Below are 24,532 nucleotides of genomic sequence, written 5' to 3'. Positions count from 1 at the left end.
TGCATAAATACTTTACACATTTCCTCTAAGTTAAGCCTGACTGCTTTTGTTTCAAGCTACCAGCACAGGTTAATGTAATCTCTTTTGTGGCTCACCCTGACAGGGATTGTGGCTGTTGCATGAACTCAGGTCACCCCCCACTCAACCAACAACTCAGTATCTCACAAATAGAAACAAGCAAGAGATTAAATTGATGGCGTGAATGTGAATTTCAGATCAGATTGATTCATTTGTTTGTCGATATTGCCCCTTGTAGCCACAGGCTGGATTAGCTGTGCTCCTTGAAGGCAATGGATGTTAGGACTGTTGACTGCCCACTGGGATTCATTATTGCTTAAAGTCAAACTACCCCGATTATACCCTTGACCCCCATACCCGCCTCAACCTTGGTCTCCCCTGACTGCTGATCCCCCATTTACACCCAATGACTTGCCACTGACACTCCCTCTCTCCCATTTCTTGAAATCCCCCCACTAACGTCGATCCTATCCACTGTCCCTTATGCTTTCTCACCAAGTACTGCAACATCCCAACCCACTGTGTTCTCCCTCTTGGCCCCCTGCCCACTGTTTCAGGACCTGACATCCCGCCCCTATAGAATACTTGAATCCAGACTGGACGAGATTTCAAAAACCTTGCAAGAACTCAAAGCAGACTTACATAGACTCATTAACTTCACTACAGAGATGAACAACCTTCAGTTCCCTAATAGGAATCATAGGTTTAATACTATTGCTAAGGACCAACCTTACAACTTCCCGCCTCATCTCCAACACAACTCCCCTCCACCCTGACCTTTCCGGCCACATCGCACATACAAGGGAGATGGAGAACTAGACCCTACCCCAATGCGCCCACATGACCAATTAGATGGAAAGACCTTCAAACCAACAACAATATCCAAACCCTCCTCTTGTCATATAACTCTCCTCACCTTGATAACAGTTATATTCAGGGAAAAATTCATGCCATCGGCAAACCCTCATAATGCTCCTAGGCACAACTTTAGAACGGTCAATAAGCACAAGCTCAGGAGAGTTATCCTCACACAATCTACCCCAACGCACCTCAAACCTCATCAAAATGCATGTTCATCAATTGCAGACCAGCTTTAAGACATGCGGGAGATATTGCTGACCTGATCCTCACACATGATCTTGACCTTCTTATTCTGACTGAAACCTGCCTAAATGCCTCCTCTTCTCCTATCCTTGACATACTAGTCCCACCTAACCATGGAATTTCTAGATTGGACAGACCCAGTAGACCAGGCGGTGGCATCGCTTGCATTCACAGCCTCGAACCTGTCAGTCAAAAATTCACAAACCCCCGCTCTATGCTCCTTGTGAATACCTATGCCTTGATGAGGAATAGATACTACAAAAGCATCAGAACTTTGAAAGCAAATTTCTTCAGAAACCAGCTAGATCAAGCCAGTAATCGTCCCAAAAATCTTTTTGAGCTTTTAAAAGGCCAATCGAACTGTGCACCCAATCCGTACCCGCTGGATCTAGTCTGCTACCAAACTGTGAGAAATTCACCTCTTTCTTTCTTCAAAAGATAGAAAGCATGAGCAAGGACCTGCAGGCGGCCTTGGAATAGGGTACTCTGCCACCTCACACCATCCTTTTTGCATCCAGGTCTACAGTTCCCTCATGTCCCACTGGGCACCTACCCAAAAACAACACATCATGTAACTCTTTTAAAACCTTTGAGGTAAGTGCCATCCTCAAGATTCTAACATCGCTGAAACCATCAAAACACTTAAATGACCCTCTACCACCCAATTTCTGCAAGGAGATCTTACCCTGAATACTCCTACTTTGGACCAAGATTGCTAATGCCTCACTCCTTCAAGACACTATCCCAGACGGCCTAAAAGCTGGTCATGTTTCTCCCATCCCAAAAAAATCAACAACTGATCAGACTGACTAACACAACTTCTGACCTATCTCCAAAATTACTACCCTGGAGAAGCTCCTTGAAAACTGTGTTCACATCACACTCTGTAACCATATCTAACAATTCCAACTATTAGACCATTTTCAATCTCGCTTTCGTCCAGGGTACAGCACTGAATCAGCTATGATACACATAGTGGACCATGCACTAAAAATGCTGGATCAGAAACAATCATGTCTCTTAATCCTCCTAGACCTATTGTCAGCATTCAATACGGTTAAGAATGACAACCTACTAGCCCTCTTGGAACACCGCATGGGGCTATCAGGAACAGTCCTTAACTGGTTCACCTCCTATCTCGAAAACAGGACTCAACGAGTCAAGGTTAATTTCTCACTATCACAAGCCACTGCGGTCACATTAGGCATCCCCCAGGGCTCCTCACTCTCACACACTCTCATCAACATGTTTATGGAGCCTCTAACGGAACTTCTGAGCTTAGCCAACATCCACTACCACATGTATGCTGATGATACCCAACTTTACCTAAATGTTGCCTCTGCAGGAAACATCAGTTCCCTCAACACAACTCTACATAAAACTCAAAATTGGCTAAAATCCAATCACCTCAAACTAAATACTCAAAAAACCGAATTCCTGCTAATCGCCCCACCCAACCAATCACTTGTCATCAGAGAATGGTTGAAATATCTTACAGCCCTTAACTGCATTCTACAGGTCATTGATTCAGCGAGATCATTGGGAGTAATTCTCGACAAGAACCTCAACATGCAGAAGCACATCAGTGCTGCCACAAAAGGGGCAAATCACCAAATGAACATTCTGAGAAAACTAAAACCCTTCTCCAAAACACCCCCACTCCCACGATTTCAAGCATGATGTGCAAGCCCTAGTGATTCCCAGGTTGGACTATGGGAGTGCAACCCTTTCTGGATCGCCCAGATCCAAATTGGCTCCTTAAAAGGCTTCGCTCAGCGCTGCTGCAAGACTCATCGACGGCTCAAAAAGAAACAACCGCATCACCCCTGATCGGAAATCCCTCAACTGGCTCCCATATGAGGTGAGAATCCAGCTAAAAATTGCCTGTATGACACATAAAGCCCTCTACTTCAAAGCCCCTAGGTATCTTGCTCAGAAACTCGAACTTTCTGGTAACTCTAGATCATCAAGAATCTCTAACAGCCTTTTTCTGAAAACACAGAGATTCTACAAGAAGAAAAGTTACAACCGCTCTTTCTCTTGGATGGCCCCAAGAATTTGGAACACCTTGGCCACTGAAGTCAGAATGAATCCCTCAACTATTTCCTTCAAGAAAGCAGTCAAAGCACTCCTTATGAACACATTTCTTCCCTAGATACTCTATGCCCTTCTTCCCTCAATCATATTCATGACTACTCTCGCCGGCAACTGCAGTGTTTTAAACCTAGCACTCCTGACTCTAGCCTCCAGTTTGTTGTCACTCCTGAACCGAAAGTTTTATTGTCTATGATATGTTGGCTTTTATTGAGTTATCTCCTATAGTATTGAAAATTGTAAAGTGTACCCTCCCTTCTCTGGGCACTACCTATATCCTGCATTGTTTTTCTTCGTGAATGATTTTATTGTTGTCACTACGCTGCTCTCTGTCAATTTGTAAATCGCTCTGATACCCACTAGGGTCAAGTTCACGCTATAAAAATCTAGCAAACAAAATTCAATAAACAGTTTGCCTGGTAAAACAGCAATTTGCCTTCTTCTGCATGGTCTCCCTAGATTTTTTACCTTTTATGGCCAATCTTTTTGATCGTGCTGTAGCCTGTTTACTGTGATTCAGCGGCACAGTGGCTGTGCTGTATACCTAAACATGTTCTATAGAACTAGTTTCACCCAGTTGGGTAATTTTAACTTTCCCCTAAAATCAGGGAAAACTTGCACAGAAAATGAGTTAAATGTCACATATGCAGCTTAAATACTAGAAATGCCCTTAAAAGGGAATTTCTACTTATTATTACAATTCTAGTTTTATGACGAAAGTACATTTTTGATAAGTATAGAAGTTAAGTAAATGTAAAAAAAAGTGTACTTTGTGCCACGTGAGAGCAAGCTGGATTAAAATTAGTTTGCGATCGCCCAAACCAGTGACTAACTAGCTTCCCAGAATAGATGTGTATAGATGTCCTAGAGGACAATGCAGCTGCTTCTGTGAGTAGGAAAGCTGATGTGGTGTAAATTGGAGCTTTGTAGCAGGGGTGGGCCATCTAGTAAAATAGATTAACAGATAACAACTCAAAGGACTATTAGAGCAATCCTTTTGATTATGTGAAGATCCCACCTAGGGGACCCAAGAGCAAGTTTCTATATCCAAACCTCCCTTTCTGTACATCCTTTGTCCCTTGCTTTTCTTGCCCTACTTCCAATTAAATCTTCCTTTCTACTGCCAAGGTGTCCTCTTATTTCTTTTCCTATATCCAAGTCTGTTTTTCTCTACCTACATTTCCCTTTTTCATCTAATCTCCCTTTCTTGACTATCATTGTGTGTTTGCAATCCACATACTCCCTGTCTATGCATTTACAATGTATTTTCTTTCTTAATGGTTCTGCCTCTTACTCTCAAGATGTTCTATCCTTCGTCCCAATCCATGCAAGTGTCAGATTTCTCTTTCCTCCTCCTAATGTGTCTGGTGTTTGCCTCCTCCTTTCTTGCCACATCTACACATTCTAATTATCTCATCTTTTCATGTGGCTTAATACTCTTCACCCTCTATGTGCTTCTCTTTCCAGTCCTATGTTATCCCATTTCCACTCCCTCTCTAAGCATGTGCTTATGATTGCCTCATCCAAGTATCAAAATCCCCTTTGCATTCTATTCTTGCATGTCCAAATTCCCCTTTTTAACAAATTACGGGGATTCAGTTTTCTTTTCCTTCTATTGATGCATTTAACTTCACTTTCCTCTACAACCGTGTGACCCCAATGTTACCTCTTTCTCCGCATACATGTTGTACAGTGATCATTTGTTCTTTAAAGCAGTTTACCCTTACCCTCCACTGACATTTGTTCCCTATCACAGTAAATTGAATTCCTGCTTCATTCCCCACCTAGCATTTCAGTGTGTGTCCATTTTCCTCTGGATCCCCAGCCTTGATTGTCCAAAGGTCCATCCTCTCCTGCATTCTGTCTAGTAATCGGCCTCTTCAGTTCTTTATAGAGCTGAACCTGCAGCCCACATCAGCTTATACGCCCAGCACAGAAACACCCACTATCACATTTACTTTATAAATTGATGACAAATTGAATTAACCACATCCTTTGCAAACCCAGTCTAAAATGATGAGCCTAGTCATCAGACATCAACATTTTTAGTTACAGATATGCAATTCCTTTCTATTAAAGTTGTGTGTCATAATCGGGTAAGAACCAGCCTAAATACTGTTAATAATACTGTGCAATTTGTAGATGCTGAGGTATGACTTCATCAGGGTTTGATGCAGAGCCGCTAAGTGATGTTATAATTAGAAACCATATAATTAGCACCTTTATTTCCAGAAAGAAGTGACACGCCCAAACATACACTTACGTGTTAACGAAGAAATGTGTCTTCCTTCAGCTACGTAAATATATTTTGCTAAACTATTAGCCAACCCAGTGGCAGGCCAGGCGCTTATAGCAGAAAAAATACAGCCGGAGGCACATTTCTGTTCTACCGATAAAACTACCAGGATGAAAACTCTGATGTTTGCTCCGGAGCATTATTACCAAAGGTGGTATAATACCACACCATAGTCCATTACTGCTGGTGGTAAATACCCCAGGCAACAAAAAGACTGCCAGTGGTACATGCCAGTTTATGCAACCAGAATCAGTGCAGAAGTTGAACAAAATGTTTGTAGGACAAAATGGAACGGCAGTAGAAAACAAGCATTGGTAAAGCCAATAGTCTGGCCAGCCTTTTGACTCTTCGCTCTAACACTTGAAAACCTGCAGCAGTAAAAAACTAAAACAAAAAAGAGTGTTTTCTGTATATAGTGCATCTATACGTTAAAACACACCACCTGCATAGAAGTTAAAAACAAATACAGCATGCAATGATTGAGTGTACCTTTGAGATGTAACATAGTCCCACATGCACAGCAATGCAAGCGGTCCATAATAGGTGGAATTTTACACCAAATAGTTAGCTACATGTGGGGAGAATGTAATACTCCTCAGGGTGGAGCCAAAACCCATTCAATATATGTTTTTTAAGGAAATATCAAAAATAGGCCGACCTTTTAAGCCAGCCCTAAATGCGACAGAATTTATTAGAGTTGCGGAGAAAGGCGCCGTGCAACACTGATCATTGTCAGTCAATACTGATCTGGTAGCAACACTTAACTTATGTTTCACGCTGCGGTAGCTGGCTGCGGTGTTTGCTCGGAGGCAGGGCAGAACTTGTATTTAGTATCAAGTATGATCATATTACATACTTCTGTACTTTCTATATTAATTACATATTACAATGTTATTACCTAGGTAATGACAATAACCTGTGGGTGTTTCAGCAGCAATCAATGACTGCGGGTGGTAACCCAGGTATCTGCTGTGACCAGTGGCGGTCTTTACCCCGTCTGTCTTGAGTGATACTGCAGTACCAAGAGCAGTTTCCAAATACTGCCCAGAGTACACTTATGGCACTTTTCAGAGCGATACCCCTGATCTCATAGGCTTCATTTTCTGGTGGAACACATTTGAATTTTTAGGAGATCCTATCATGATATCACCAAGAAAGGTGCCTACTTTGAATTCATAGGCAAGTGCTGGGGACCCCTTTCTGAGGTCTGTACTGCGCTATATGAGCTCCTTATTCATCCATCCATTCATTCATTCAATCAAGTGCACATAAACAGAGACGTTACAGCATTTTGCTAAGGATGATGTAAGAAGATATGTAAACAGCCACAATAATCACGTAGTATAGCAATATCTCTGCTAAATACATTATTTATCAAACCAGGTGTGCCACATGTATGCTGACTCTTGGTGTTCCTCACACATCTAAAGCAGATCTGTGCAGCATTAACTCGTGGAAGGACAATCCATGCCAGATTCTTGTATCACCACCCACTATGTACATTGCTCACATTGAAGTGCACTATCTGTACATTCATCTCACTTAGATGTCCACAAACTCAATCACAGATCCCCCCTCAATGGAACAGCGTAGGAAACTCTCGGGCTAGATTGATGCAATATAATAAGGAGCACAGTTTAATAACAATGACTTATTTTTCATACTCTGATCATTTTTTCCTATAATTTGAGTGAGGTGAACAACTTATGTCTGTGCATATCTGTATAAACATGTTTTGAGCATGACTGTTGAGTGGTGATTTACTTTTGTTTACATCACTTGGAAATGTATAATTCCATGCATTGCTTTTTGGAGATTTCATATCATGGTGCTTCCTCTTTATTTGTTTTTATCTATGGACTTTATATAGAATGTGAAATTGAACACCCAATGGTTATACAAAAGGTGAGATCATAAAAGTTATGCATTGGAAAACTCGGACTCAGCTGATGACAAAATGATGAAAACATGGCTGGAACACAAAACATGTCTAACTGGGGGAAGTAACATGGCAGGAGTACTCTTTCACGTGCTCTTGTATCCCTTTGTGAACCAGCCACAAATGTCCGACTCCCTTTTAGCAAGAGTGCAGAGCGCACTAACTATAAATGAATATTCCCAATTTATACCCATTATAGATGTTTAGCGGAAGATTCTCAAAGACATGTAAGAGTACCAAGACGAGCACTACACAAGTACTTCTTTAAATACTCCAACTGCCTATTTGAATAGGCCCATGGGAGTTTAACATGTCACGTGAAACAGTTTCAAGAGCGAAGACGAACACTTACTTTTATTATTATTCTGAAGTCAAAAAAGGCTTTCTCAAAAGGATTGTTTCTGTCGATGGTGAAGATGTCTGACGCCTGGCTGATGAAAGTCTCTTTTGTTCTGCTGTACGTGTCCCAGATTTCCTCCACTCTTGCATCCAAGCTGGGGCTCCCTGCACCCCCAATCTGCACTACTGTCTCCAAAACCTGAAAGTGTTTCATGGTCTCCAAAAGGTCAAGAACATCGTTGCACCTGGTGAGCAGTGGGTGACATAAAGATACAATCTGTAAGGTGCATTATTTGGTTAATAGTAGCAGGGTAAGTAAGCGCTAAATGGGTGCAAATAACATTTTACTGGCTACAATTACTTTTACCTGTCTCTTTCCATTGCTACCTCAAGCCACACTTACAGAGCCACAGCAAATCACAGATGGAAACAATATTATGGAGTGGGTAAAGCGACGGGAGTTATTTTCTGATTACCAATTTTGTAGGCGTGGAACAATGGCACCACCCTGTGTCTTTTGTCCGTATTACAGGCAAGTCAGACAACTCACTTTTTAGCAATTGTTCCCATTAACAACTTAAGGGCAAATTGCACTTGCTCAGTTTTCTCAGAGGAAATTACCCCCAGCACGTATCTGGTGGTAAATGTCCATGCAAATAATGACACCTGAGGTAATAAAATTGGCCTCATGGTGCAAAAACACTTTAGTCAGTTTGCCATAACCAACCACTGAGGTCATAATGAAGTAGAAAAGCACAACTCCTATACAGCACAATGTTTATTGCACATAGTATTTTTTCATCTGTTATTAACTCTGGGTCTAAATAACCTTATACATAATTTATATGCTAATACATACTTTGGGGAAAACACATACATGTGAGATTAATACTTATTTTACACAGCGAATTGATGATAAAATCCCACAGATAATATATAACTGTGCATACAGTCCTAATTACCAGTACTAATGTCATTTGCACTGGAGTGTTTTGCACGTAATCAGTTGAAATGACACCATGAATGTTTACATATACTTAGGGCAGAAAAGTATGAATATAAAACTACAATTGTTATTTAAAATATCTAAACCAAATAATTTTACACCTTGGCTTAGTTGATGTCAAAATGTCTCAGAACAACTGGGTCTGATGGTTCATTAGACTAGTGCATCCCCTGCAGGGATTTTTTTTACCCCCAGGGTCTCAGTTTCAAGTGCCAGCAGGCCCACTCAGCCTCTCATCCTCACACAATTCATGAAATGAGTTCAATTGAGCTGGGTAATAATAATAAACATGTTATATGGTGCCAAGAGGCAGATCGGGGAGTTAAGTCCTCTTTATGATCAAACATGTTATTTGTGTGAAATTGCGCAAAAAAGCACCCTTCAGGACTTAATAACACATTTGGTTATTTATTCTGTTTAAAGATGTATACGATGTAGAATTTTTAAAAATGCGAATCTGGCAGTCGGTGACCACGCCAATGCTTCAGTTCACTGGCTGGCTTGTTTACTCAACTGCGCTTACGTCAGAGTAGGGAGCCAAATCCATTGTAATCCCCGAGAAGGGAGACACATGTGCACAATCAGCAAGGGCACTTTCACCCCTGGATTTACAGTCAGAGTGCACAGAAATATGGTAAAATGAGCAGGACAAATACCAAACCTGCAGCATGGAGTGCCACATGTTCATGCACTCTGCTATCACCAACGTTTCATATCTGCCGACAAGAAACACTGGATTAGGCGGGAATGGTAGAATTATGGGGCAATTCAGTTATCGCACATCCCTACTATTATTGTGGGACTCTTAATGATCCAGTCTGGGGAATGAAAGCCCCCTCTGTGTATGACCTACTGCAAGTTACCACAGCAAGTGCTCACTAACAGTCAGCACAAACAGATGTGAGCGTTTGTTGCTCTTGTAGATGTGTAGGGATTGACAGTTTGTCTGTCCAAACCCTTTTCAGCACCTCTGTCTCTCTGGCTCTTACTGGAGCAGGATGGCTCTGTATTTGGATGAAAATACCGCACCAGACTTCAGTTCAAATGTTATTGCTTAGATGTCCCTGGCTTACACCAACTCTACATTACCAATATTGCTTTTTCTGATATCATAAATTTCAAACACAACTTCTTCATGAAAAAAATATATGTCGTCAATCTATGTGGGCATCACCTACATTTTTCTTGCTCTTTTGTTCATATCATTATGGACTACATCAAGTAATATAGACAATAACACATTTCAGCTATTTCTATTTTCTGGCAGATAGGTATCTAATAAGTTAAATAGGTTCATTATCTTTTTCTAGTGGGTTGAGAGTCATCCATCGTCTTAAGTGTTAGTATATAAGACTGATGATTGAATGGGGGTGGGTTGTTATATAAATGGATGACAGCTAAAGTATATTCATATTGAGGGGAATCTTAGGATTACTTCCCACTAAACATTCAATGCTAGATCGGTGGTGGCTGTTTGCAGCTGAATACTATGAAAAACGAAGTGATATTGTCAACTAATATGTTTGCAATCAATAAATTCAGAAATAACCCAGACCATTTCTTACATTTAATAACTCTTTTTGAAGCCTAATAGGATCCCAATAGATTGTATTTGGGGTCATGGAGGACAATGTGACCTTAATTCTGCACATAAACACATCAGTAAAAGCATGTTTACACATTTGCATACAAGAATTCCATAGACTAAGAACAATTGTTAGTTACCCCTTTCTGCTAGCCTGGACAATTGACCTTCTAGATAGGAGTTATTAAATAAATGCTGGTTGATCTGCTGCAGAAGGTTGAACTAGAGAGGCTAATTAGTAAGGTCTGACCTACCTTGTGTGATTTTGGAGACAGGACATTTGTGTTCCTAATCCAACCATAGTGGTCTTCAAAGATGCATAATTTTACTGAGGTCTTCTATAATTTAACTCAGACCTATGCCTTGAAGTGCCAGTTTTAGCTCAAACGTATTCAAAGTCTTCCTGGAGGACATGTGTTGCTCTTCTCCAAAGGGAACGCACACAAAAATGGAAGCCTTGCTTAGACATTTGGGACTGACAAGTACAGGACCTTCCCAGCCAAAGATACACCAAACTTACCCCTGATATCTGGAACCTGCTTACTCTTTCTGAATTTCCCACCGTCATCAAGGGTTGCCTCACAGACCTGCTGTCAAAAGTCAAGTCAGGATCCCCAAATGACGTTACTCCCCCAAAAATACTAAAAGCATTTTTCACACACTTTCCTGACTTAGCCAATTCTCTCCTCAACGAGTCCCTATCCTTTACAACGCAACTATTACAACGCATGCCAATACATTGCATGTCGTTGTAACGCAAAAGGTGTGCAGCAGTGGGTAGAAGGTGTTGAATTTAACTCCATCACCTTCTCTAGTGCATCACACACTGGAGTTGGAATAGTAAATTAATCTATTCCAACTTCCAATGCTCCCCCGACAGAAAGTTGGGGTAAAAGTATGCGTTGTAACGGCATACAATGTAATGGCATACCTTGTAACATCACATATCCGGTCCCAGACGCCTTCAAAAAGGCGATAGTGGTCCCACTCCAAAAGAAATCTGGTTAGGACCCACTTATCTTGAAAAACTATTGACCAATCTCCTTGCTGCCATACCTAAAGTTGCTTGAAGCACATGTTTCCAGACACCTCTGCTAGTTCTTAAAAGGATCTCGGTTTCTCGACCCTCATCAGGCAGATTTCTGGTCAGCCCATGCAACTGAAGCTGTCATTCTTTCAGTTACAGATAACATGAGGGGGAAGCCGACAGAGGCACAACCCAGGCACTGGTCTTTTTAGACCTCTCTGCGGCTTCGACACGGTTGACTATGAACTTCTGGTTAAACATGTCAGGCAGCAGGCCTCCAGGACTCAGCCCTTGCATCGATCATATCTTTTTTAAAGGATTGCTGGCAATCCGTCCGGCTATTCCCTTTCAAGTCCTCCAAGGTCCAGTTATCTTGTGGAGTTCCTCAGCAGTCTGCCCTGTCCCCTTATCTCTTCAACTTGTATATTCAGCCCCTAGTGAATTCTCTTGAGAAGATGAATGTCAGAATATATATCTATGACATAGGCCTTCAAACTGGTGAGGGGGGTGGGGGGGCAGCGGGGCCCTTAAGTGATCTCAGGGGGTTACCAGGTTCTGGCCAACAGAAGCATCATGCTTTGTTTTAAGCAGCGGCCGGTAGCCATGTAAGTCATTTTATTGATTCTCTAACCCCCAGCCACACCATTACTTTTCACCGGCAGCCACTACTGAACATACCTATGTGTGTGGTACAGAGACCACTAACACCCTGCTTCTTGCGTATTGAAGGCTCTTCCTTTTTCCTCTGTTTGAAATACATTTTTTTTGCTACCCCACCAATAAATTCCAAGGTTTTCCCTAAGGGAATATTTTGCAGTACCAACCTCAACCCCTTGGTGAAGTTCCACGGGCTGGCTATCCCAGTAGGACTGCAGTAACTTAGTCATGGGTATGCAACCTTTTATCCCCAACACGTGTTTTCACATTTTATAAGAAGAATATACACTAATAGCAATTGGTTATTGTTTATGTTGTGAGGCTTTTGTTACATACCTCAACGAAAATGTACAACATAAAAACATTACATCAAATAGACAAAAACGCAATTGAAAATTATATTTTATCTGTTTTTTATTTCAGAGATTATATGTATGTATGTATGTATGTATGTATGTAGGTATGTGATGATTTCACAGGGCCAACCTAGTCAAAAGGCAGAGGAGTCAACACAGTATTTCTTGGACAGTTAATTGCAGTCAGCAATGTCCCAAATGTTGCTCAATGTACATATATAGTGGGTTTTTGGTGGATTCTCGTCACCCATTGGTCTGTTGAACTGTCATTCATATTTTACTTCCTCCCACCACATCATGGTGCAATGGATCAGCTCACTTTAGCCATAGATTCGTCTAGGCTATGAGTGAACACATTTTGACTGATCACATGTGTTCATACGCCTATAAAATGCCTGGAGTACCCTTTCAATGTTGTTTATTTCCATTTTTTTATCCGTTTTTATTTCGTAAGAATTGTAAATATATTTCGCTGGCACTCTCTAGGGAGAAACTTGTGATCAGTGCATCAATGTTGGCTATTGGTGCTTAGAACTAAAAGGAAGAAGTGGGGTGACAGAGCATTCTCAACTGCGATAGGCAGGCTTTGGAACTCGCTCCCTCAGCTGTTGCCCTTCAGGAATGCACTTAAGACCTGGCTCTATACACTAGAGACAACTCTTTCCTGCATATTTATAGTCTGAGCAAGGTTCTCTGGATGGTCAGCTACAGCTCCTTGACAATTTTGGGTACTTATCACGCTTTATAAAATTTTAAATCAAAATCATTAAGTTATCCCTGAGTATTTTAACTTTGTCATCTTGTTACTATACTTCAAAACCAATACTACTTTTTTATGTGAATAACAATAATATTGTCCTGTGGTGTACATTAAAAGAAAAAGGGTTTCCGTACCAGCTCTAAAAAGAAATAAACAATTGCACCAACTTGCCAACGTGATATCTATTAGCTTCCACAATGTTTGGTTTCAATTCTAGATGTATTCCTCAAAGCCTGTGGTCAACTTGGAGAAAACCACATCTGTGTTTTGGCCAATGGCCATATGAAGGACTTCTTCAGGAATTTATGTACCTTGAGAACATGTGCTGGGAACTATACATAACCATTTAAATCTTCATTCCAAATTAAAAATATGTTATGATTACTATCCATAATATAGCATGGAATTCTTGCTTGCTGCCTCTGTTCCAATGTGCAAGGACAACACGGCTCACATGCGGTATAACTGCTTTAAATGTTCCTAGCCATAGAGATAAAGTATATTGTTCTACCCACCTTTCCATGAACATGTTCATATTCTGAAAGCACTTTGCACTGTGTGGTGGCCAAGGAGAATCCAGCCATTCGTTGTCATTGTCCTTCTCTTTTCCTTGTTTCTTTTTGTTGGGGGGCCATTCTCGCCAGGTGAACTTTGCAGCTAATGGTCCGTACATTTTCACATTCCATAAGGAATCAGTGGGTTTCTTGGAGCTGTTAGAAATAGAGAACATGATCAAAATGAGACCCTCACAAAGTCACTGTTCAGGTTTGTTTTGAATGAGTTCATCCACATGGTAGGCCTAACAGGGATCTGATTGAAGAAGATCAAGCGACGTCTGGTGAAGCTCAGAACAGCAGGTACGAAGATAACGCGAGAATGAAAGCACTATGCCAGATGATGGTACTATGCTTATCAAAATTCATGGATTTAATTGGTGCATTGGGCTCCTCATGGTAAAAATAGTTTTACAATCAGGCAGTGTATTTATTTTCAATTATCGTACAGACGCAAACCACACCGGTGCATTTCCAGAGGGCTGTGAAACAAAAACAATAAAAGTATTGTTAATGAACAAGTGTAATGGTATTTCATTTCCATTCCTCGTTCCCAGATATGTGTCCAACCTTCATGTTAGTGTAAGGTTGGTTGTGGTTTTGGAGAAGTGTGAAACCCCTCCTTACTCTTGTTGGATCTGGATTGCAAGGCTGGTGCATCTTAACAGTTTCCTTGATATTGGCAGAGGAAAGGTGGCCCTTGCATACCGAGGGCACTTATTCCAAGCCATAGAGGCCAGCGATGAAAGAGCTGAAGTCAGGTTGTTCAGAACAGAAGAGCAGCAATGTACATAACCTGCGGTGTCCATTAGGCAGGGTATATGGATTAAAGAAAGACCAAGCCCACACACTGGCACCAAAGAAGCTGTCTCAACACCGGGGTCATTGCTCAGGGAACTACCAGCTGTAATACTGTTTGTCTTTAGTTAACAATTGATTTTCTTTTGCATTCAATGGTTAAGGTAACCATTGATAACAGTAATACACCTTGGCGCTTATCAAACTTTGAACAACAGCTGTAATACTGTTTGTCTTTAGTTAACAATTGATTTTCTTTTACATTCAATGGTTAAGGTAACCATTGATAACAGTAATACACCTTGGCGCTTAGCAAACTTTGAACAGCTAGACTTGGACAAAATCTTTTCAAAGGCAATGGGAAATATTTTTTATTAACCTCTTCAGTGCCCCGCCCTTTCCACGCCCTGTGCCGGGCGTTTCATTAGCGGGCGGGGTTCATGACGAGATAGTCTCGTCATGGGCACAGCGCAACCGCGCTCCATGACGAGACTATCTCGTCATGGGCACTGAAGGGGTTAAAGAAATAAAACGTGGAATTTCAGTCCACAGCAAGTCTGACTCTATCTGCGTCCAACATAGCTGTAAGGCTGTCTTCTAAGCGCTTCAGTCTGCTGGGTATTCAAGCACCTGAGGTGTACTTACTATATTGGTAAGATGCATTTTAAATGGATTTGTAGTTCAAGTTCATTTGGATTCAATTTCTTTGTTACATTCTGACAACAGAGCGGTCTCCAAAGTGCTTCGCTATCTGTTTTTGCAGCACCACAGATACTTTGACTTTTCTTGACTTTTTGGGATTCATTCAGGTAGCTACTATAAGTAGAAAGAGATGAGCTAATTCTACTCAGTGTTAACACATATTAATAAAGATCCCTTGATACAGCAGAAGTAATTACCAACTGTTATCACCTGTTCACTACAAGTGAATATTCATTACATTTGCAAACAAGGCTCCCACCTCACCAGTGAAAGCACAGCAACTGGAGCAGAATCCGGTATGCAAGATCCTGTGTGTACAAGTAAAGCTGTCAGCTCTGCTGCATGCTGGGTTGGGGTGGTGCCCGCCAGCCTTACAGGGACAGTGCTAGGCTAGGTTGAAGGTCTAGGGAACATTTCCCTTCAATGTATCCCTTTTATTAAAGATAACATTAAAAATTGTGATTACAGAGGAAGGCTGAGATAAGTTCTTTACTCTCATCTTTTTTTATTTGAGGCTTTTTAAAGTATTTTTCTTACACTTTGTGTTTTTAAACGAGCACAAAAATGTAAGACACATATAGCCTTTTATAGGTTTTTCTTTGGCGCTGCAGGTCCAGCACATGGGTATCCTGATCAATGCTTTTGAACATGGATACTGAACTCAGGACACAGAGACCCTGGTTCCATGAAGGCACAATGGGCATCTTCATAGGCTAAGGGGTGACATCCTTTCTCTTCAGGCACTGGCCTGGCATGTGACTGACCGCGCCTCTCGTCTTTCAGAGACAGCAGCTTGGCATGCCACCGACCACCCTGAGCGGATTCTGATTCCAAATGTGAAACTAGCCTAAGGGAGGCAGTGCCCACGCGCTTGCACCTTTCAAGAGGTAAGAGCGGTACATCGATGGCTTGTTCCACAATCATCCTGCCAGACCTTCCACAGGTGAGCCAAGCATGATACTGAATGTCGCAGGCTATCACCATATATAAATAAATAAATATATATGGGACGCAAAATCTGAAATGTACGAAAGAGTCAGTTCAAGCTGAAAGTATTTCAATTGATACATATTTTGGTTAAAATCAAATATTTGTCCATACATATTGTTGATGTTCTCCTCGTTCTTTTTGGAGCTGATTTCATCGGCCTTAACCTTCACGTCAAGGTAGGTCCCCCGGAAGGTAGCGCAGATCTTTAAGGCTTCCTTTAATGATGCTTGTGCCTGCCAGAGAAAAGAAATGTGAATACAAAAATGCCCCTCTGGTCCCAACACCGGTAAGTACTGGTCAGTGAATAAAAGTGAGCCAAGAGATAGATATCGCGATTTGTTTCTCACATAAACAGGAATGTCTTACAGATCATTTAAACACGAACAGTGATAAATGTGCCAGAACTAACTTTTATTTTTGCACCAGTGCAAGGGTTCAGGTGCTTTTTAAAGTGTTACCTCTGTAGGATTGTCTTTATATGCACTTTGACAGCGGTGCTTTACTTGAAAACAAATTGAATCGGCTATTTCTTACATCCAAATACCAGCTTCACACACACCCTCACATAATAACATCTTGCTAATGTTTGCAGGCTTGCATTATTTGGCATTCAGGAGGCCATGTTGTTCTGTGATGTCACTTGTGGCAGCTACAAGTTTCAGCTTCCGTTTAATTTCAAGGCCTCATCAATACAACAGAAAGGGACCATTCGGACCAATGCTAGATGTGTTACTGGCAACGACCATAATCGTCATCTGTGTTTGCATTTGATCACGTACATCATATATGTGTTTGAGGTAGTTCATAGATGCAGCTGCGGCTTCCCCTGCAGCGGGAAAGGACTGCATACCTTGGGAGACGCATTGATAAGGGTGAGTTGTTCTAAATTCACCCCGTGTTATCCATCATGGAAGAGCTGTGCGGAGTCTGCAATCTTAGCTTGCAGCTCAGGGCCATCCGCCCACAGGACAGTGTTTCTCCATGATGGCTCATATCCATACATTGTCTTTGGTGCCTGTTTACACAGTCCCTGGAGGACAGATCTATGAAATGTGCTCTCATCCATGAGAAGGTTACCCAGCTATGCAGCCGGTGATTCTGTAGCACTTACTGGGGGCTGTAAATACTAGAGAGAGCCCCGTTCATATGTCCCCATTTTACAGTCTCGTTTACTATACCCCAGGCCTTCTAAACCTGCGACCATGGTTCATGTATTATTTATAATGAGAGGAAGAATTATTATTATTAAACGTATAATAATATTTCGGTTATGTGGAGCCTGCTATCTTGTCTCTGTGTGATCCTGCTGGATGTGGTAATGACTGGAGGTGGCTGATGATAGAGGCAGCTTGCTGAGCCCTCTCCCCATTGCAATGTTATGCGGCGCAGACCAATCTGAAGAGTCTTTTTGGCTTTGGCTGCCCACGTGGTGGAAAGGTGGTCTCAAACAGAAGAGTTTGGAGGCAGGGTTAGAATCGTTTTCTCATAGTCCCAATATGAGCCTGACTACAGCAACGGTTACACAACCTGCACAGCTATAATCCATCCAATCTGTCTTTGATTCATCAGAATGAAAAAGTGTAACTTTCACTGTGAGTGTTACCTTGTTTGAATGCCAAGCTTCATTACACCTCTTACCAACTCACAAATATTAAAGCACTGAACTCCGAACTACGGATCCCTGGACCCACACATTCAGCAAACCACGCAACATAATATTTCTCTAAAAAATTCTAATCTCGAGCGCTAGGTGGCGCCTGCCTGTCATGGCCGCCTTTCACTGAGGCTCCCGGCGCCGGACCCCGCATATCCTCCTGGCTCTGTCCCTGACTGCCCTGGCCGGCTCAATCTGAGAGCGGAGGCTTGCGGAGCTGCCCTGCGATCCCGGGCCCGCTCCTGTGCTGCCGCGGACCTCGCGGGACCCGCCTGAGCGCCACGGAACCTGACCGGCGCTGGACGGCGGCGGCGGTGGAGCTGCGGTGCGGGCAGGCTATTACTCGTGCCCGCGGCGCCCACGAGGGGTATAGGCCTGGCCCTGCTGGTGGAGGAGGGGCGGCGGGCGCGCGGATGCCACGGGCCCAGACAGCATCGGCAACGCGAGGCCCTGCTTAGCTGAGGGCTCACGATGACCCGAGAGTGGTGAGGTGGACCCCCCCCGCAGCAATCTGGGGCAACGGAACAGGCGGTGAGTGCGGCTACGTGGGATTGGATTGCTGGGGCTGCTGTGGGGGCCGGGTGCGGAGGGGAGAGACCCCCCCCCATCGGGCTGGGCATCGGCGGCCGGGGGCCCGGGCCCCCCCCCCCTCTCCTCCTCTTGTCCACAGTGTGGCGCTGGCCCCGTCGGTCCGAGGCTGCCTGAGGGGCTCCAGGTGCAGGGGGCCCTCTTCTGGTTCGGGCCGCGCTTCGGCGGTCAGGGGGGTGTGTGTGCGCCATCCCCCCCCTCCCATCGCTCCAAGACTGGCCTGGCTGGGGATGTGGTGCTCCGGGCCCTGGGAGAAGAGGGCCAGCGGGTGGTGACTTCCCCCCTTGGAGTTGGGGGGGTGATCACGCTGGTGAGGCGCCCCCTCGGAGGGGTCGGCGGCACACACGCATTGAGGCCTTGGCGATCTTCACCTGCGACGCAGACGGGTGACGCTACATGGGCCCGGGACCCTGAACTAAGGAGCTGGACCTCGCCTTGTCTGTGGGACGCTGCGGACGCGGCTGCGGCCGGGGGTGTGACTGGTTGTTCTGCGGGGAAGCCCGTCGGGGCTTGAACGCTGGGGCTGGAGGTGCTGGGCCATTTCTCCACGCGGGATTCCTCGGCTGTGCCTCCTTCTGCCCCCACTTCGTCTCGAGCATCCGCCGACGTCCTGAGGGGGTACCCCCAGCCCGTTGCCCGGCCTCGCTGATCGCTGCGCCAGGGGTGCCCCCACCATGGGTAAGGACAATGCCGCCAAGCCGGCGCCCGGGGCCACCCAAACCAGGATGGACAAATTCACGACCTCTGAGAAGGGGTCCGGCTCTACGGGCGAGCCGGCCCCCGCTGTGGACCTTGCCGCCATCCTACAGGCCATCAACTCGTCTCGCGCCTCCCTGGAGGGCATGGTGGGGGAGGTCAAGGTGGACGTTGCTCTTCTCCGGCAAGACTTGCGGAACGCCACCACCCGCATCTCGGACGCCGAATCCAGGATATCCACCGCTGAGGACGACATCCGCCACCTGCAGGACCAAGTACGGGAACTAACCATTCACTCTAAAGAACTACACCACCGGGTCGAGGACGCAGAAAACCGCGCTCGACGCTGCAACCTGCGCCTGGTGGGATTCCCGGAAGGGGTCGAAACGGGCCGGGCGGACGACTTTATGGAGCGCTGGTTCCGATCCTGGATGCCGGTGGACGGCCTCTCTGCCGCGTTCGTGGTGGAGAGAGCCCATCGATCCCTTGCCCCCAGGCCCCCCGGTGCGCCCCCCCGGCCTTTCATCCTCAAGATCTTAAACTTCCGAGACAGGGACGCCATTCTCTGCGAAGCTCGGCGCATGGACACCCTCCACTACCAAAATCACAAAATCATGATCTTCCCGGATTACACTCGTGAAGTCCAGGAGCTGCGCCGATCTTATACTGAGGTGAAGCAAAAAATGCGCTCCCTGGGCCTCCAGTACCAGCTTCAGTTCCCGGCCCGCCTTCGGGTCATCTTCCAACACAAAACATTGTTCTTTGATACGCCCCGAGCGGCCTGGTCCTGGTTGACGGAGGAGCACCCCCTGAGCCGCTCTGGACGCGGATCGCCTGCGGGCGGGTGGGGGGGGGCAGGGGGGGCCCCGTACATCGAGGACCCGCCGGCGGCATCGCACGTTGCCCCGGGAGCGCACGGCGGAGGAGAAGATCATCACGCGCTCCGGGGGGCGGCCGCGCCGGGGGTCGAGGGCCTCTTCTGCCTCCTCGGCTGCGCCTGCCAGTCCCGCGGCGGGCGGGCGGCTGGCCGGGTCGCACCGGCTGGTGGATCCTGCAGCCCGGTCGGCTGAGTCTGTGGACACCTCGGACCTTTCTCGCAGCCCTAACATTTAGCATTTGACATTCTGTGTTTCATCGGGGGGGGGGGGGAAGGTTGACGGTGCTCGGGCCTGGGCTGGAGTGCTCCGATGTCTGTATTGCTCTCGGCCAGGGCAGGTGCATCAGGCTTGAATTCTATTGTGTCAGGGGTCCCCTAGTGCTCAAGCCCGAGCGTTTTAGCTTGGTGGTTGTTCCATTTTGTTCGGGCGTCAGATGCTTCTGTTTTCGAAGTATAGGGTGGGGGTTTGGGGTTGGTTTGGGGTTGTTTCTTCCTTCTTGGGAAGGTTTTGTTGGTGGGGGGGACTCCCTCTATGTTGTTGTTCCACGGCATCTTATAACCTTTGACCTGCTCTCCTGCTCAATGTCCCACTGTCCTTCCTCTCTAAGGGCTTGCGCAATCGCGCCTCCATTGGCCCACTCTTCTGTCCTAGATCATGGCTGACCCACCTGTTCCTAGGGCCGCCATGCGTGTATTGTCCTGGAATGTCAATGGTCTCTTTGATCGGTTTAAACGCATGGCGGCCCTTAAATATGCGCAGCGTGCAGAGATTGACGTGCTCCTTCTCCAGGAGACCCATCTCCTGGGCAATAAATGTCCCTTTCTTACCCGATATGGTTACGATAGGGTGTGGCACTCAGGTTTTGCGAGGGGACCCCGGGGGGTAGCTATCCTGCTCCGCAAGTCCTTTCCCTTCGTCCTGGCCCAAGTGCACCTAGACCCCCAGGGCATGGTAGTGACGGTTTGTGGCACTCTTGAGAGGCAACCCCTCACATTGCTGTCCCTTTACGCGGCTCCGTCCCTCCTGTCGGCGGCCCTCTCTTACACCGCGGACCTCCTCCCGACGCTTCCGGAGGGTTCACTCATTCTAGGCGGAGATTTTAACGCTGTCTACACACCCCATCTGGATTCGACGGGACCGAAATCCCTGGCCCGAGTCGCTCGTGCGAAGCAGCTCTCGACCTGGGCTGAATCTCAGGGCCTGTGCGATGTGTGGAGGGTCTGGCACCCGCTGGCTCGCCAGTATACCCACACGTTGGCAGCTCATCACACCCATGCCCGGATCGATCTCATCCTCGTCCCGTCTACCGAATGCGCTGGGGTGCAGGATGCCCGCATTCTCCCGCGGGGCCTATCGGACCACTCGCCAATGCTCCTTGCTCTTGGCCCGCCGCCCCTTTCTGGCCGTCCGATGTGGCGTCTGAATGCTTGGTTCCTCCATGACAAGGCTTTTCGGAAGGTCGTCGGTGGCGAGATTGCTGAATACTATTCTCACAATGCGGGATCCGTCCCCTCCTCTGCCGTCCTTTGGGAGGCCGGCAAAGCGACTATTCGGGGGGCCTCTAAAGGGCATGTGCAACGGCAGAGACGTGCTCAATCCCAGAAACTCGCGGCTTGCGAAGCTCAGGCCATGGAGCTGGAGCGCAACCAGGGGATGTTGGGAGAAGGCACATGGTCGCGCCGCCTGGCCTTCCTGCGGGAAGAGATTCGCCTACACTCTCTGGAGGCTGCAAAGACTCTGTGGCGCTCCTCGGTGGCCCGGGTTTACGGATGGGGAGACAAAAACGGTACCCTTCTCCACCGGCTGGCCACTTACCCCCGGGCGGGCAGGATTATTCCTGCCATCAAGGACTCTGCGGGCGGAACCCGAACGGTCTCGGTGGCAATGGCCCAAGCTTTCGCTGACTATTATTCCCGGTTGTATCGAACCCAGGTGTCTGGGCTCTCCCTTGAGGAGTTGCTGGGGACGACTGGGGCGGTGCTTGGACGGCTGGGACGGGAGGTTTCTGAGACCCTCGATTCGCCTATCGCGCTGCAGGAGATTGAGGAGGCGATTAGCCACCTGGTGCCCGGGAAGACTCCGGGACCTGATGGGTTCCCTCGGGAAGACTATGCTCACTATCGTGAGACCCTGGCCCCGCGGCTTCGGGACCTGTTTGCGGAAGTGGTGGAGACCGGGTCGTTCCGGCCAGAAACGGACACGGCTACCATAGTTGTCCTTCCCAAGACGCAGCCCCCCTCGCAGTCCTGCTCAGACTACCGGCCGATATCCCTTATTAATACCGAGCTCAAGATCTATGCCACGGTCCTCGCACAGCGGTTGCGCCCGTCTCTTGCCTCCTTGGTCCACCCGGACCAATGTGGATTTATGCCGGATCGGGGGACCAGACACTGCCTGCGGCGCCTGCAACTTGCCCTGGCACACCGAGGGCGCCTTTCCCCCTATCTGGCCCTTCTGCTGGTCGACTTTGAAAAGGCCTTTGACTCAGTGGGGTGGGCGTACTTGGGTGCTGTCCTAGAGCGCATGGGCTTCGGTCCCCGGTTCCGTGCCATGGTCGCGGTCCTGTACGCGAGCCCGCGGGCCTGTGTGTTGGTCAATGGGGCTCTGTCCAGCCCATTTCCTATAGGTCAAGGGACGCGCCAGGGATGTCCGCTCTCGCCCCTCCTATTCGCCCTGGCCATGGAGCCACTGGCTGTGCTGATTCGGGCGGATCCCACTCTCCGCGGGTGGGACTGGCCAGGCGGGGCCCCTGACAATATTGCCCTATACGCGGACGACGTCCTACTATATCTCTCTGATCCAGCGACTTCAGGACCCAGGGTCCGCCAGATTCTCCACCGCTTTGGCCAAGCGTCGGGTCTTCATCTGAACCCCAAAAAATCCGTACTGGTCCCCCTACACCCGTCGAGGGACGGTTTTGACTGGCAATCCGGAGAATCTCATTTAAATACCTGGGGATCTGGGTCACCCTCCTTCCGTAACTCTGTTGGGCCCTCAATGTGGCTCCCGTAGTCAACAAGATCAGATCAGATATGCTCAGGTGGCAGTCACTCCCACTGAATCCGCTGGGGAGGGTCGCCCTCTATAAGATGATGATCCTCCCCAAGTTTCTGTACATGTTACAAAATACTCCGTGCACCTTTCCGCGCCCGTGGTTCCGGGAACTGGATCAGATGGCGACCAAATTTCTCTGGGGCGGCGGCAGGCCCCGGTTGGCCTTAGATCGCTGCAGGGTCCCCTCCTACGACGGAGGCCTGAGCATGACCAATCTCTATCTGTATTATTTGGCCACCCAGCTGCTGGTGATTCATGACTGGTTCTCGAATGGGTGGGATGATCCGGCCTATCGACTCGAGGTGCAATGTCTCGGGTTCTCCTCTATCCAGAACATGCTCTATGGGGCAACGGTCCCCCTGTCGCTCCCTGATGTCGTGCGGGCCCCTTTCCTGGCGTGGCGCGCAGCTTTGCGGCACACCCGCTGGTCGGGGAAGTTAACACAGCTCACACCGCTTTGGCACGGAACGTGGCTGCGGGAAGTGGTGGGACTTGAAGGATTTCGGCAGTGGGATCTTCTAGGAATTTCCAGCCTGGGCGATATATGGCGGGGGAGCCACATGTGTTCCTTCCAAGAGCTTCGGACCCGCTTCTCGTTACAGCCTTCCCAATTTTATAGATATCTTCAGCTGCGTCATGCGGTCCGAGCCCATGTCCCTCTGGACTCCAGATTGCCTGCGCATAGCCCGCCCGAGGCTCAGGTGATGTTAGGGTGTCTGGGGAAGGGGGGAATATCCCGCATATACAAATCCCTGATTAACAATACCCCGGTAGACTGGAGTGGCCTAAAACACCGATGGGAGGCTTGGGTGGGGCCCCTAGATGACGCGGACTGGAGGGACGCCCTTATGGCGCCTCGATCGCTTACCACTTCTGCCAGGTTGCGGCTCATCCAACTCTACTACCTCCACGCCGCTTATCTGACTCCGGCCCGCCTACATCGGGTAGGCCTCCACGTGGACGCCTCATGTGCTCGCTGTGGGGTGGATCCGGCGGATTTCTTCAATATGGTGTGGTCTTGCTCCCGCCTGGAGAGTTACTGGGCAAGGATTGAAGCCGAACTCACTGAAGTCCTGGGATGGGAGGTCCCCCATGATCCTAGAATGGCTCTGCTGGGCATCACGGACGGGTTGGATGGATCCCGTAACGAAAAGTACTTTCTCACTACTGCCCTAATGGTAGCCAAGAGGGATATAGCGGCCGTGTGGTCACAGCCGGACCCGCCCAGTGGGGCTACCTGGAGTAGAGGGGTGGATTGGTGCGCCGCTCAGGAGCGGTCATTGTACGCTGCTCGGGGCTGCCCAAAAAAATTCCGCAAAGTATGGGGGAAATGGCTGGGGGGCCTGTTTTGAAGGGTGGGGGCGCAGAGGGCGGGGGCGGGGGGTTGAGGAGTAGGGGTGGGTTTTTGCATTTGCTTGTCAATGCTTTCCTGTTTGC

General features: G+C 47.1%; 1 protein-coding gene across 1 annotated transcript in view; it reads right to left on the bottom strand.

Annotated features, from left to right (window-relative positions):
- LOC146859134 (uncharacterized) overlaps positions 1-24,532 on the bottom strand; it is a 2,052,335-nt gene that overhangs the window by 1,953,259 nt on the left and 74,544 nt on the right. Inside the window, exons 9-11 of the mRNA XM_085649806.1 lie at positions 16,337-16,458; positions 13,697-13,891; positions 7,804-8,035 (exon numbers count right to left, since the gene is read on the bottom strand). Coding sequence (XP_085505932.1) covers positions 7,804-8,035; positions 13,697-13,891; positions 16,337-16,458 — 549 coding nt within the window. The remainder of the gene's footprint in view (positions 1-7,803; positions 8,036-13,696; positions 13,892-16,336; positions 16,459-24,532) is intronic.

Source organism: Triturus cristatus, chromosome 3_2 (genome assembly GCF_964204655.1).
Source record: "Triturus cristatus chromosome 3_2, aTriCri1.1, whole genome shotgun sequence".
In the NCBI taxonomy this organism is placed as follows: domain Eukaryota; kingdom Metazoa; phylum Chordata; class Amphibia; order Caudata; family Salamandridae; genus Triturus; species Triturus cristatus.
The sequence above is the reverse complement of the archived record's forward strand: the minus strand, read 5'-3'. Positions and strand labels throughout refer to the sequence as shown.